The sequence below is a fragment of the Macaca thibetana genome, chromosome 5 (genome assembly GCF_024542745.1).
Source record: "Macaca thibetana thibetana isolate TM-01 chromosome 5, ASM2454274v1, whole genome shotgun sequence".
Taxonomy (NCBI): domain Eukaryota; kingdom Metazoa; phylum Chordata; class Mammalia; order Primates; family Cercopithecidae; genus Macaca; species Macaca thibetana.
In genome coordinates, this window is record NC_065582.1 from 49,831,325 (window position 1) to 49,845,009 (window position 13,685).

General features: G+C 41.4%; 2 protein-coding genes across 17 annotated transcripts in view; one reads left to right on the forward strand and one right to left on the reverse strand.

The window, feature by feature from the left end:
• The window catches only part of NDUFC1 (NADH:ubiquinone oxidoreductase subunit C1), an 829,703-nt gene that overhangs the window by 409,157 nt on the left and 406,861 nt on the right, over positions 1-13,685 (forward strand). The gene's annotated exons all lie outside the window — the stretch shown is intronic.
• Positions 5,164-13,685, reverse strand: part of MGST2 (microsomal glutathione S-transferase 2) — a 38,824-nt gene continuing 30,302 nt past the window's right edge. Inside the window, exons 4-6 of one of the 4 annotated variants that reach the window (XM_050790262.1) lie at positions 7,380-7,461; positions 6,721-6,901; positions 5,164-5,266 (exon numbers count right to left, since the gene is read on the reverse strand). In XM_050790262.1, the coding sequence (XP_050646219.1) occupies positions 6,769-6,901; positions 7,380-7,461 (215 nt within the window). In that variant the 3' untranslated portion in view covers positions 5,164-5,266; positions 6,721-6,768. Of the gene's footprint in view, positions 5,273-6,669; positions 6,902-7,379; positions 7,462-13,685 lie in introns of those variants that run through there. The other 3 variants (XM_050790265.1, XM_050790264.1, XM_050790266.1) reach the window with 3 other exon arrangements.

Sequence of the window (13,685 nt, forward strand, 5' to 3'; positions counted from 1 at the left end):
ACTGCAGTTCTTTTCTCAAAATTTTGATATCATTCTTTAAATATTTATTTAATGGGAGAGATCTATCATTCCCAGCCTTTGCATTCAACTTCTCAACTGATACTTTCTAAATTTACTGTCGCACTCTGAAGGATGTGGCAAAGGGAAGGGAGGAAAGTCAACTTTGCATGGAACATAGTGCAATCCATTTGTAGATTCAGTACCACAACAGTTCCATTTCCAACTGGTTCATCTGGAGGTAGGGAGGCTCCACTGGAAAAATAAATATTTTTATCAAAAAAAGAAAAATCGGAATAGATTGAGGGGAAGTAATAAAGGTTCTCGTTCTACTTTAGTGAGCACTGTCAGTAAACAGCCTGCACCACCCCACTCCTACCAGGCCACTTTGCATCTCAAAGCCATGGCCTGGCTTCACCTGCACCCACCCACAGAATTGAAAGTGCTTAGAAGTTTATATCCCTCTGGATTGACTTTAGCCAGTGACTCACTGGTGCAGGAGTATAAAAGCCCAGTTAACTTGTCTGAACAAAGTCAGATATAATTTTGCTCCAGAGCTCTACTGCAAGATCAGGCAAAGGCTGGGACTTGGTTTAAAGGTGCCCCGCAGGCCGGGCACTATGGCTCACACCTGTAATCCCACCAGCACACTTTGGGAGGGCAAGGCAAGCGGATCACTTGGGTCCAGGAGTTTTCAGAGGCATGTGAACCAGAGCAACTCCATGTTAAATAGGAGCTGGGTAAAATGAGACTGAAACCTACTGGGCTGCATTCCCAGACGGTTAAGGCATTCTAAGTCACAGGATGAGATAGGCGTTCAGCACAAAATACAGGGCACAAAGACCTTGCTGATATAACAGGTTGCAGTAAAGGAGCCAGCCAAAGCCCACCAAAACCAAAATAGAGACGAGGGTGACCTCTGGTCTTCCTCACTGCTACACTCCCACCAGTGCCATGACAGTTTACAAATGCCATGGCAAGGTAAGGAAGTTACCCTATGTGGTCTAAAAAGGGGAGGCATGAATAATCCACCCCTTGTTTAGCATATCATCAAGAAATAACCATAAAAATGGGCAACAAGCAGCCCTCGGGGCTGCTTTGTCTATGGAGTAGTCATTCCTTTATTCCTTTGCTTTCTTAATAAACTTACTTTCACTTTGCACTGAGCACTCACCCTGAATTCTTTCTTGCATGAGATGCAAGAACCCTCTCTTGGGCTCTGGATTGGGACCCCTTCCTGTAACATATTTCTGTCCTGTAACAGTCTGAGACCAGCCTGGGCAACATGGCAAAACCCCATCTCTATGGAAAAAAAAATACAAAACAGCCGGTCGTGGTGATGCGTTCCTGTAGTCCCAGCTACTCAGGAAGCTGAGGTGGAGAATCACCTGAACCAGGAAGTCGAGGCTGCAGTGAGCTGTGATCGTGCCACTGCACTCCAGCCGGGGTGACAGAGAGAGACCCTGTCTCAAAACAAAACCAAAAAAAAAGGGAAAAATAAAGGAGCCCCCTATTTTGGTTTTTCCCCCTTCTCTGTCCTGTTTCCCCCACTCCCTTTTTCACCTCTTGAGAGCCCTTTGTTAATAAATCACATAGATGTGAATCCACCTCTCCACTTCGAGGAAATGACCTAAGACTCATCAAACTTTAAAAAGCTTAGTATCACAACATGTTTCAAAACTGGGTTAAGAGGAAAAGTAGGCCACAGGATAAAGTCATCATCAAAAATAGGTACAAAACAAAGGTAAGTTTTACTATACACAAACCAAAAGAAACAAACAATTTAATTATGGAAGAAGAGGCTATCACTCCCCTTAGTGGGTTATGGTTCCAGACGGGTTGGCAAATAACCCCATGTAGGAAACAGTGTGGCACTGGGCTTTGTTCTTTTGATATGGGCTTGCAACTCTCCCAGAAAACATGGGATAGAAAATGAACTGATTCTGGGGTGGAGGGAGGGCACAGGGGGACGCTGACACTAGAAGTAAAAACGTGAAGCTCTGAGAAGAGTTGATTACTCCTAGTTCCAATCACTTCAAGCCACATATTTTTACTTATACTCGTTTGGCACTGGATGAATGGAATACCTTTCTCTTTTCAAATGTGTTCTTACATGTTTTCTTACTGACCTTTATAAAATCCTAGTGCAGTAAGTGTGGTGATGGGGGAAGAAAGAGGAGAGAATAAACATTTTTCTAGAAAGTCACTAGACATCTGCCCCCAGTGAGGAAAGATGTATTTTATTGGTGATTAAGGAACATTCCACAGCATTCAATGAGCTGTTTCTGCCTCTGACCATTCTTTTCAAGGAAGAGTGTGTCTGGAGAAAAAGGGTGAACATCAAATGACCTGATTTTGTTTATTAATGACTTTTTTGGCCATACCCCACCCACCTCCAACCCCTAAAAGAAAAATGGGACAGGAAAAATTACCTGAAAATGGAGCAGAGCTACTGCTTTGGGTCACTAGTCTTTACATTTTTATTTTCTTTTTGATTTTTTTCCTCTTTTTGTGAATTCGGTTTTCTCCTCAATTCTCTTTTAAGTACTAAGGACATTAAATTCCTCCACTAGTGTCCTCTGGAGTAGTTGCCACAGACACATGCCTCATTTCATGCAACAGGGGGAGGTAATTACTGCAGCTCTCACACATGTGGGGCCCAGGTGTCTCTGCCACACCTAGGACAGCTGCTAGGCCAGCATGGATGACCATGGATCCATCACTGGATCTCTTAACAATGCTCAACACAGAAAATCTTTAGGGCTACCAAGAATATGATTTTAGGTTTTAACTTCTCTTCAGATTCTTTAACTTTTTATTACAAACATTTTTAAACAACCAAGAAAGTAGAAAAAATAATACAACAAATACCTATATACTTATCAACTAGATGTAATTGTTACTTTGCCATAAATGCTTCATGTGTATATTCTGCAGAACCATTTCAAAGTACATCCAACCACTTTACCCCTTAATGCCTCGGGACACAGCTCCAGAGAATGAGGGTATGTATTCTCTTCTCTAGCCACAATATAATTATCACACCTAACAATTAACATTAATTCCCTAATATCATCTATCCATATTCTATGCTTAAATTGTTTCCATTGTCTCACAAAGGTCATCCATAGATGTTTTTTTCTTTTTTTTTTTTTTTTTTTTTTTTTTTTTTTTTTTTTTTTGAGACGGAGTCTCGCTCTGTCACCCAGGCTGGAGTGCAGTGGCCGAATCTCAGCTCACCGCAAGCTCCGCCTCCTGGGTTTACGCCATTCTCCTGCCTCAGCCTCCCGAGTAGCTGGGACTACAGGCGCCTGCCACCTCGCCCGGCTAAGTTTTTTGTAGTTTTAGTAGAGACGGGGTTTCACTGTATTAGCCAGGATGGTCTCGATCTCCTGACCTCGTGATCCGCCCGTCTCGGCCTCCCAAAGTGCTGGGATTACAGGCTTGAGCCACCGCGCCCGGCTTTTTTTTTTTTTTTTTAAGACAGTTTTGCTCTTGTTGCCTAGGCTGGAGGAGTGCAGTGGGCGATCTCGGCTCACCACAACATCCACCTCCTGGGTTCAAGTGATTCTCTTGCCTCAGCCTCCAGAGTAGCTGGGATTACAGGTGCGCGCCACCACGCTCGGCTAATTTTGTATTTTTAGTAGTGCTAGGGTTTCTTCATGTTGGTCAGGCTGGTCTCAAACTCGACCTCAGGTGATCCACCCGCTTCGGCCTCCCAAAGTGCTGGGATTACAGGCATGAGCCACCACGCCCGGCCCATAGTTGTTTTTTTCCAACCAGAATTTGAACAAGGATCTCACATTGCCATTTGGTTTTTATGCCCCTTAAGACTCTCAATGCAGAAAAGTTCTTCTCTATCCCCCACTTCCTGACATTGACTTTTTAAGGCAACGAATCTGATTTCTAAAAGTAAAATTGATCAATTTAGTAATATACAAAAAATGTACATGTAATTGTCAAACTGATCAGAAACCCACATCTCTGTGACCAGAAATGGTTGCTCCCTGTAGCCAAATCTAATAGGAATGAAAATAATCAAAAGGTTGCCTGGTGACAACGCAATTAGAACAAAGGAAAATCTATCATTTGAATGTTTAAAGTGACAAGGCCTTAATAGTCTGCTACAGCCATTGTCTATTTCCACATGTTTAACCAAATTCTGTGTGTGTGTGTGTGTGTGTGTGTGTGTGTGTGTGTGTGTTTTACCCTGCCCAGAGCCAATTTAAGTGCAAAACAGAAATTGTTTAAAAATCTTCAATTGTAAGATTTGGAAAGTTTCTTTACAACTTGCAAAGGACATGGTTATGAAGTAATTATGCCTTAGTATCAAAAATTTGCATTCTCATCCTTCATTGGTCTCAATGTATAAAACAATTAAAATGTCACAATCCAAGTCACAACCATAATTTATCAGAATATTAAGTAAAAGGCCATAGAATCATAGCTTTTTAGCGTATTTTCCCTATTTTACCTAAAAGAAAACCAAGGCAGAGAGCTACAAAGTGCTGGGGTAGCACAGCCAGCAAGTGATAGGACAGGATAGGGTGGTCTGGTTCTGGAGTCTTCACTTCTTTGCTTCACAACCTCCTACTGATGGGGTGCCTTGTCCAAATTCAAATGGCCAGTGAGTAGGGGAACCTGAGTATGCAAATATGTCCACTCCCAGACCAGTATATTCTCAGTGTGCTTTGGGGTATTTAATACTGTACTGCTATTTGGGATGCAGGAGGTTATGTATTATGGGAACACTTGTATTTAAGTGTCTTTCTTTCTTTTTCTGTTAATATTATTCCTGGCCTTTTTAACTTCTATTGCATCCACAAAAAAAGAAAAGTACAATAAACAACTTTTGAAGATGCCCACACCAGACTCAAGGCTGTCCAATTTTCTTTGGAAAATTGACAGAGGGCCCTTTTCCTGATGTCAAAATGTGTTATATATGCTCACAATTCATTTTACCTTTTCTTTGAAAGCTGTGAGGTAGAATCGTTCTCATTTTACAGATGAAGAAAATGAGGAAAAGTCATCTGCATTGTGCCAGACAATGACTGCACATCAGGGTCAGAACAGCTTTGGGGGTTCTGCTGTATTTTCCATAACACCCTCCAAACCCCACATGACACAGGGCGTACAGCAGAACCCAACCCAGGTTCTACAGTCGTGAGCATGACCCACCTTCCTCCGCCAAGAGAAAGAATATCCTCTTCGCACTGGTCCCTGGGCAATTCCTTGAAATGATATCCATTTTCTCTTCTTCCTCTTGAAACTGTGCCTCAAAGAGTTAAAGAAACCAATGACTAAAGGAAATTCTTGAGTTTGGAGGATGGCAGATAAGAAAAGAAATAACTTACGGAAACACTGAAACTCTCTCAGTTTATGAGATTAAAAGAAAAAGAAAAAAATGGCTGAAATCCGTAGGAACCAAGATGGCTAACTGGAGTCTGCACAGAACAAGCTTGCTGATGTCACAGCTTGAATTTCCACGACATTTCATATTAACTCCCCTGGAATCTGCACATGCTACCCCTGAGGCAGCATAAATAAATAACTGGACATGCCCAAAGACTTTCCAGACCTCCGCTTTCTTTCAACCAATCACCTACTAATCTCAGAATTTACCCCGACATTTTCTAATAAAAATACTGCTTGGAAGCCAGCAGAGGGAGACAGATTTGAGCTTGACTCCTATCTCCCTGTGAGTTGACTTGCAATATAAAGCTTTTGTTGGCTGGGCAGAGTGGCTTACACCTGAATCCCAGCACTGGAGGCTGAAGCAGGAGGCCTGCTTGAGCCCATGTGTTGGAGGCTCCAACCTGGGTGACAGCAAGACCATCTCTTTTTTAAAATTAAATTTTTTTCTTTTCTCAAAAACCTGGTTTTGCAGTATGGTCATCCGGCAGCAAGCTCTTTTGGCTTGGAAACACTTTTTACTTTATAAAGTACATTTTGATAACCTGTTTTTGTTTTTCTTTGGGTTTTTTTTGTTTGTTTGTTTGAGACACAGTCTTGCTGTGTCGCCCAGGCTGGAGTGCAGTAGGGCGATCTTGGTTCACTGCAAGCTCCGCCTCCCAAGTTCACGCCATTCTCCTGCCTCAGCCTCCCGAGTAGCTGCGACTACAGGCACCCGCCACCACGCCCAGCTAATTTTTTGTATTTTTAGTAGAGACAGGGTTTCACCGTGTTAGCCAGGATGGTCTCAATCTCCTGACCTCGTGATTCGCCCTCCTTGGCCTCTCAAAGTGTTGGGATTACAGGTGTGAGCCACCGTGCCCAGCCTTTTATAACCTGTTTTGTTTTGTGCTATCAGTTGATGACTCCCTTCTCTGGCTACTCTATGTGTTTGCCTGATGTCCCCTACATGCCTTCCTATCTGTTGTTTTCCTATAACCAATGAAAGGGCTCAGCTGCCTTATCAGCTTCTGTCTGAAACTTTCCATCAAGAGAGAAGCAGAGTGGCAGGTTACGTCAGTAGTCCTCAGAAAGGGCAGCACACGGGTCAGGCTGCTCTGTCCCCACACAACCGGTCATGACTTCAGCATGCATTTCTAAAACTAGGGCACAACACACTTCCACTGATGATATGGATGTACCTACCCCAAGCAAATTTCAATTCTTAAACAGGAAATGTATGCTCTAAAGGGTGTGTTTCTACAAAGCCATTTCAAGAAAAACAGAATAAAGACTTTATTTATTTTTATTTAACAAATGATACCAAGTTACCTTCATGTTGGGAACAGCTTCTGCAAGCATTAAAGGGAAGAGAAAAAGTTAGAATTGCCGCCTCAGTTTCTTGGCAATATTGAGGTCCAGATATTCATCCAGAAAGCTGTTTGCAATTCCCAGGGCACCTAGGAGGGTCAACAAGGCCAAAATCCCCAGACTCAGTCGGAAACCAGTGATTCTGCAGGGTGGACATGAAAGAGAAAAGTGACAAACTGGGTTGTAATAAGGAAGCTGAGAGTCCTGAAATAGGCTGTCCTATCATTGACACTGTCCAGAACATCTATATTTTTGCAATTTGAAAATTTTGGCTCATCACATAAATTAAAGGGAATGCCTAACCATACAGATCACTTGGTTTCTTTGAACATTCAAAGCATTATCAAGGCTAGGCAGGATTTTTCCTTGGTAAATTTCTGGAGACGAGGCAAAATTTTTGCAAGGAACTAGAGTCCACATTCAGTGCACAGTTTTATACTTGCATTGTCCTATCTCATGCCTAATTGTGTATGGCCTGGCAAGACTTGGCCTCGCACAGTATGTATTACTTTTGCCACCACAACTCGCAGTGCTGTTAATATCTCTCAAGAGAAGGAAACTGACCCAGACCTTATCCTGCTACTTTTTGCATAAATACAAAATTAGTGGGTTCTCCTTACCGTTTTTTAGCAGCTTCTGAATATCCCCAGAAGTATAGGTGACGGCCATATATGTACATCAGACCCAGACAAGTAGCAAAAACTATAGAGGGGGTGGGAAAAAAGAAAAGGCACAAAAGACAACAGCAGTCTCTTAAGATGTTGTATGAAGACCGAGAAAATATTCACAAAACACATATCGGACAAAATACTTATATTCAGAATACATCACTGGCAGGAATACAAAATAGTACAGCCACTTTGGGAAAAGTTCTGGTAGTTTCTTATAAAATCGAACATAACATTTGACTCAGCAATCTCATCCCTACATATTTATCCAAGAGAAATGAAAGCATGTGTTCACAAAAGGACTTGTGTAAGAATGTTCATTGCAGCTTTATTCATAATAGCCAAAAACTGGAAATAGCCCAGAAGTCTATCAACAGGAGAATGGATAACCAAGCTGTTATAGAGTCTATTCAATGGAATGCTACTCAGCAATGAAAACAAACAGATCCATGCAACACAACAATGCTGAGTGAATGAAGCATTACACAGGCTACATACTATACGATTCCAATTATATGAAGTTCTAGAATGGACAAAACTAAACGATGAAACAATCAGAAGTGCTTGCATCTGGGAGTGAGAATGGGGACTGACTGGGAGAAGCAGGAGGACACTTTCTGGGTGGTTGCCATGTTCTAGATCTTTATAGAGATTTGGACCACACAGGTGTGTGTACTTCTTAAAATTCATTGAAGATTTATGCATTTTATTATATATAAAATTAGTCTGAAAAAGAAACATGAAATACAGTACTATGATGTTCTATCATCGCATCCAGTGAAACATATCATTGTCTTCTCTATGTTAGGGCTCCATTCCCTTCCTCAGCACCTCACAGATGCAAGTTGCCAGAGCCCTGTTGTAAACATTTGGAGTCTGTGTGTGGGACTGTGATATGCTAGATTAAATTTATTATTTTACTTGGCCGCACTTTTTTTTTTTCTTGAGATAGGGTCTTGCTCTGTCACCCAGGCAGGAATGTGTGGCATGATCAGGGCGCAGTACAGCCTTGACCTCCTGGGCTCATGCAATCCTCCCACCTCAGCCTCCTAAGTAGCTGGGACCACAGGTATATGCCACCAGGCCTGGCCAATTTTTAAATTTTATTTGTAGAGAAAAGGCCTCCCTATGCTGCCCAGGCTGGTCTTGAACTCCTGGGCTCAAGCCATCCTCCTGTCTTGGCCTCCCAAAGTGCTGGGATTACAGGTGTGAGCCACCACGCCCAGCCCCATATCTACCATAAACCAGGTATTACTTTAAGGATTGAGGTTGGCAGTGAAAAAGATACAAGCTCCCTGACTTCATAGAGCACACATTCTCTCAGCAAAGACAGACAACAAAGACAAAAATGAGAAGAAAAGTGTAAACTTGAAAGTGCTGTGAAAGAAATGAAGAGACATGGGAGAGAGAGGAAGTGGAGGAGGCTGCCAAAATGGGGTAAAGGAAGGCCTCTGGAGGGGATGACATCTGTTTGGGGCCAGAGAACAGGAACAAGGGGACCAAGCAAAGATCTGGGAAGGAAGAGCTGGTAGACCCTTCCCAGGGTCTGAGGAAGCCGAAGAGTTCTGAACATGGTTCTCAGTTTTGAGACTCCCTGTCTAGGGAGTTACTCCCAGAAAGCCAATGAGAACAGTTCAGCAACAGTTAGTAGGTGACTGACTTTGGATGAGAAAGAATGAAAAGAAATTTCTGACAAGATACTCAAGAACTCCTTTCTGACAGGCATTCTGCCTCATTCAGCCTATCACAGAGAAATCCAAAGGGTCAAATGGCAGAGACAGAGTCCCATTACCAAAAGGCGCTTTTCTTATTAGTTGTTAATGTGCTCTTACATGACAAGGAACAGCGGTTTCATTCATGCCCTTAAGCGACACAAATATGAGTTGGAATAAAGTGAAGAAGTCTTTCTCTAAAGGACATTGTACCTGAAATTCCTCAGTTCACAGTAAAAACTATAAGGAAGGCAGTGATGGGGTTGCCTTTGAAAGCAGCTGGATTTTGGTTTATTTAAATCTTGGCAATCAAGTATAGACCAAAATGAGACAGTGAAAGTTACCAGAAAAAGGGGATTGAATTTCTCCAACGAAGGTAGCAGGGGCTGGTCTGCCTCACTGTTAAACGCAGAAGCCAAGTTTAGAGAAAGCCCTCAGCTCACCAAGGATATCCCAGTCAAACAGAAAGTGGGTGTTTGTAGAGTCGCTACATACAAACGGCAGCACTACATACTTGGAGACCTTTAAGAAAAGGTGCATGGGTTGTCGGCACAAATGCCTACAGACCCGGCTCTGCACTTGAAAGGAAAAATTTCCCCACATTGGTGAATGTCAAGTTGGAAAAATTAATTAACATCTCTGTACCTCAGCTTCCTCATCTGTAAGGTAGAAATTAATTATAGACCCTCCCTCATATGAAGGCTTTAAATCCTGTAAATCTGACGCATGGGACAATGTATGCATAACACTTAAAAACACTACCCGGCGGCCTGGAGCGGTGGCTCACGCCTGTAATCCCAGCACTTTGGGAGGCCGAGGCGGACAGATCATGAGGTCAGGAGATTGAGACCATCCCAGCTAACACAGGGAAACCCCGTCTCTACTAAAAATACAAAAAGTTACCCGGGCATGGTGGCAGGTGCCTGTAGTCCTGGCTACTTGGGAGGCTGAGGCAGGAGAATGGCGTGAACCCGGGAGGCGGAGCTTGCGATGAGCTGAGATCGCGCCACTGCACTCCAGCCTGGGCGACAGAGCCAGACTCCGTCTCAAAATAAATAAATAAATAAACCAGTACCTGGCACATAATAAGGGCTCAATAAATAATAGCCACAATGACAATTATTATTATTTTCTTTTTGAGACAGGGTCTCACTCTGTCACCCATGCTGGAATGCAGTGGCGCTATCATGATTCACTGCAGCCTGAAACTCTTGGGCTTGAGAGCTCCTCCCACCTCAGCCTCCCAAGTAGCTGGGACTACATGTGTGCCCAGATAGTTTTTTAATTAAAATTTTGTAGACACAGGGTCTCCTTTGTTGCCCAGGCTGGTCTTGAATTTCTGGCCTCAAGCAATCCCTCCACTTTAGCCTCCCAAATTGCTGGGATTACAGACATAAGCTGCTGGGCCTGGCCAGCTATAATTATTAATGTGAATTTTTCATTCTGTGTTCTCTTCCTTCAATTAATTAGAATTATAGATGACCCTTGAACAACATGGGTTTGAACTGCACAGGTCCATTTATACACGGATATTTTCCAATAAATATATTGGATTGTGCAGGAGGTGGGTTTACAAAAATAAACACATAAATATATTGGAAAACATTTTGGAGATTTGTGACAATTTGACAAAACTCACAAATGACCCACATAGCCCAGAAATACTGAAAAATTAGGAAAAAGGTAGGTCACCAATGCATAAAACAGATGTAGATACTGGTCTATTTTATCATTTACTATCATAAAATATACACAAGTTTTTAAAAATATTCAGCAGAAAGCCTATATAGATATATATATGAATTTTGTACAAAGTTAAAATTTATCAAAGCATACAAACACAGACCATAATACATGGTGCCATTTGTAGTTGAGAGAAATGTAAACAAATGTAAAGATGCAGTATTAAATCATAACTGCATAAAATTAACTATAGTAATACTGTGCTATTATAAATATTTTGTAGCCACCTCCTGTTGCTATTGCAGTGAGCTCAAGTGTTGCCAAGTATCTGCTTAAAAGGTGATGCTAATCATCTCCACCTGAGCAGTTCTTCTCTCCAGCAAATTGCATATCTCAGTAAAAAGTGATCTCTCAGGGTTTTTGCCTATTTTCATCAATGTTTAGTGCAATACCATAAACCTTGAATAATGCCATGAGACTCATACAGATTGCTACTAGTGGTGCTGAAAGTGCTCCCAAAAAGCAGAGAAAAGTCATGATATTACAAGAAAAAATTGAATGACTTAATATGTGTCATAGATTGAGGTCTGCAGCTGTGAGCTATGGTTGACCACCACTGCAAGATAAATGAATTCAGTGCAAGGACCAGTGGAAAAAAAAAAAAAATGAAGAAAAGAAAAACGAAAAGATAAGAAAAGAAAACAGAAAGAAAAGGTGATTTGTAAAGCTGTCACTTGCAGCTATACCAGCAGGGGGAAAAACCTTGCACTTTTTCCAAAATATCTTTTTATCTCATACTGAAATGCAGCTTTTATGTGGGGGCAGGATTGCTATAAGAAACACATACTTGTAGACTCTAATAGGATTTGCAAAAAAGCAAAATCCTTATATGACAATTTTAAGCAAAAGGAAGATGAAGGATCTAAAGCTGAAGGATTTAATGCCAGCAAAGGATGGTTTGATAATTTTAGAAAGAAGTTTAGCTTTCAAAATATCAAGATAACAGGAGAAGCAGCTTCTACCAACCAAGAAGCAATACATGAGTTCCCAGGCACCATTAAAATCATTGAGGAGAAAGGATATCTGCCTGAACAGGTTTTTAATGCAAACAAAAGTGCCCTATCCTGGGGATTTAAAAAAAAAAAAAAAGTCACAAAGGACATTTATTAGTAAAGAAGAGAAGCACGCTCCAGGATTTAAGACAGGAAGGGATAGGCTAACTCTACTGTTTTGTGTAAATGCAGTCAGGTTTATACTCAGGATTGTCCTTATCTATAAAGCTGCTAATCCCTTGAGCCTTGAAGGAAAAAGATAAACAGCACCTGCCAGTCATTTGGTTGTACAAAAAAAAAAAAAAGCTTGGACAACAAGAACCTCTTCTCTGGATTGGTTCTATGAATGCTTTGTCCCTGAAGTCAGGATGGAATTACCTTCTAACATTCTTTTGATATTGGACAATGTCCCTGACCACCCAGAAACCCGTGAGTTCAACGCAGAAGGCATAAAAGTAGTCTACTTGCCCCCAAATACAACATCTTTAATTCAGCCTCTAAATCAGGGGGTTATCAGGACCTTTAAGGCTCATGATACAAGGTACTCTATGGGAATGATTTGTCAATGTTATGGAAGAGAACCCTGATAGAAAAAGCATTATGAATGCCTAGAAGGATTACACCATTGAAGATGCTAGCATTGTTATAGGAAGGTTGTGAAAGCCATCAAACCTGAAACAATAAATTCCTGCTGAAGAACACTGCGTACAGACGTTGTGCATGACATTCACAGGATTTACAACAGAGCCAATCAAGGAAATCATGAAAGAGATAGTGGCTGTGGCAAAGAATGTGAGGGGATAAAGGGTCTCAAGATATGAATCTTGGAGAAATTCAAGAGCTAATAGACACCACGCCAGATGAATTAACAGAAGATGACTTGGTAGAGACGAGTGCTCTGAACCACTGCCAGATGATAAGGAAGAAGACAGAAGAGGCAGTACCAGAAAACAAATTGACATTAGACAATCTGGCAGAAGGGTTCTGATGATTCAAGTCTGCTTTTTTACTTCTTTTATGACATGGACCCTTCTATGATACAAGCACTGAAACTAAAGGCAACAGTGGAAGAAGGATTGGTACTATATAGAAACATTTTTAGAGAAAAAAGCAAAAACGTTAGAAATAGGTCTATAAATTTATACCTACTGCGCCTGCCAATTCTGTCTCCCCTTCTACCTCCTTCACCTTTTCTGATTCTGCCACCCTTGAGGCAGCAAAACCAACCCCTCTTCTTCCTCTTCCTCAGGTTACTCAACGTGAAAATTATGAGGATGAAGACTTTATGATGGTCCACTTCCACTTAATAAATAGTAAATATTTGCTCTTCCTTATGATTTTAATAACATTTTCTTTTCTCTAGCATGCTTTATTGTAAGAATACAGTATATGATACATAAAACATGGAAAATATTTATTAGTAGACTGTACTCAGTAAGGCTTCCAGACCAATAGGATATTAGTAGTTAAGTTTTGGGGAATCAAAAGTGATATGCAGATTTTCTACTATGTGTGTGTGGGGCAGGGGGTCAGCGCCCCAACCCCTCCATTGTTCAAGAGTCAACTGTAGATTATTAGATTTGAAGACAAAGCTCATGTCATTTTCATCCTTGAATATCTAGCATATTGTTTGTCTCAATATTTTTTTCATTATTGAATTAAATTAGAATGAAGCCAAAGTTCATATATCTGCAACATAGCACTCTGACGCACACACAGTTTATTTTGTTTAGTCTCCAGGATTGGTAGCTATGTAGTTGCATATCTGCTCCTCTTTTTGTTTGTTTTTTTGAGATGGTCTCTGTCACCCA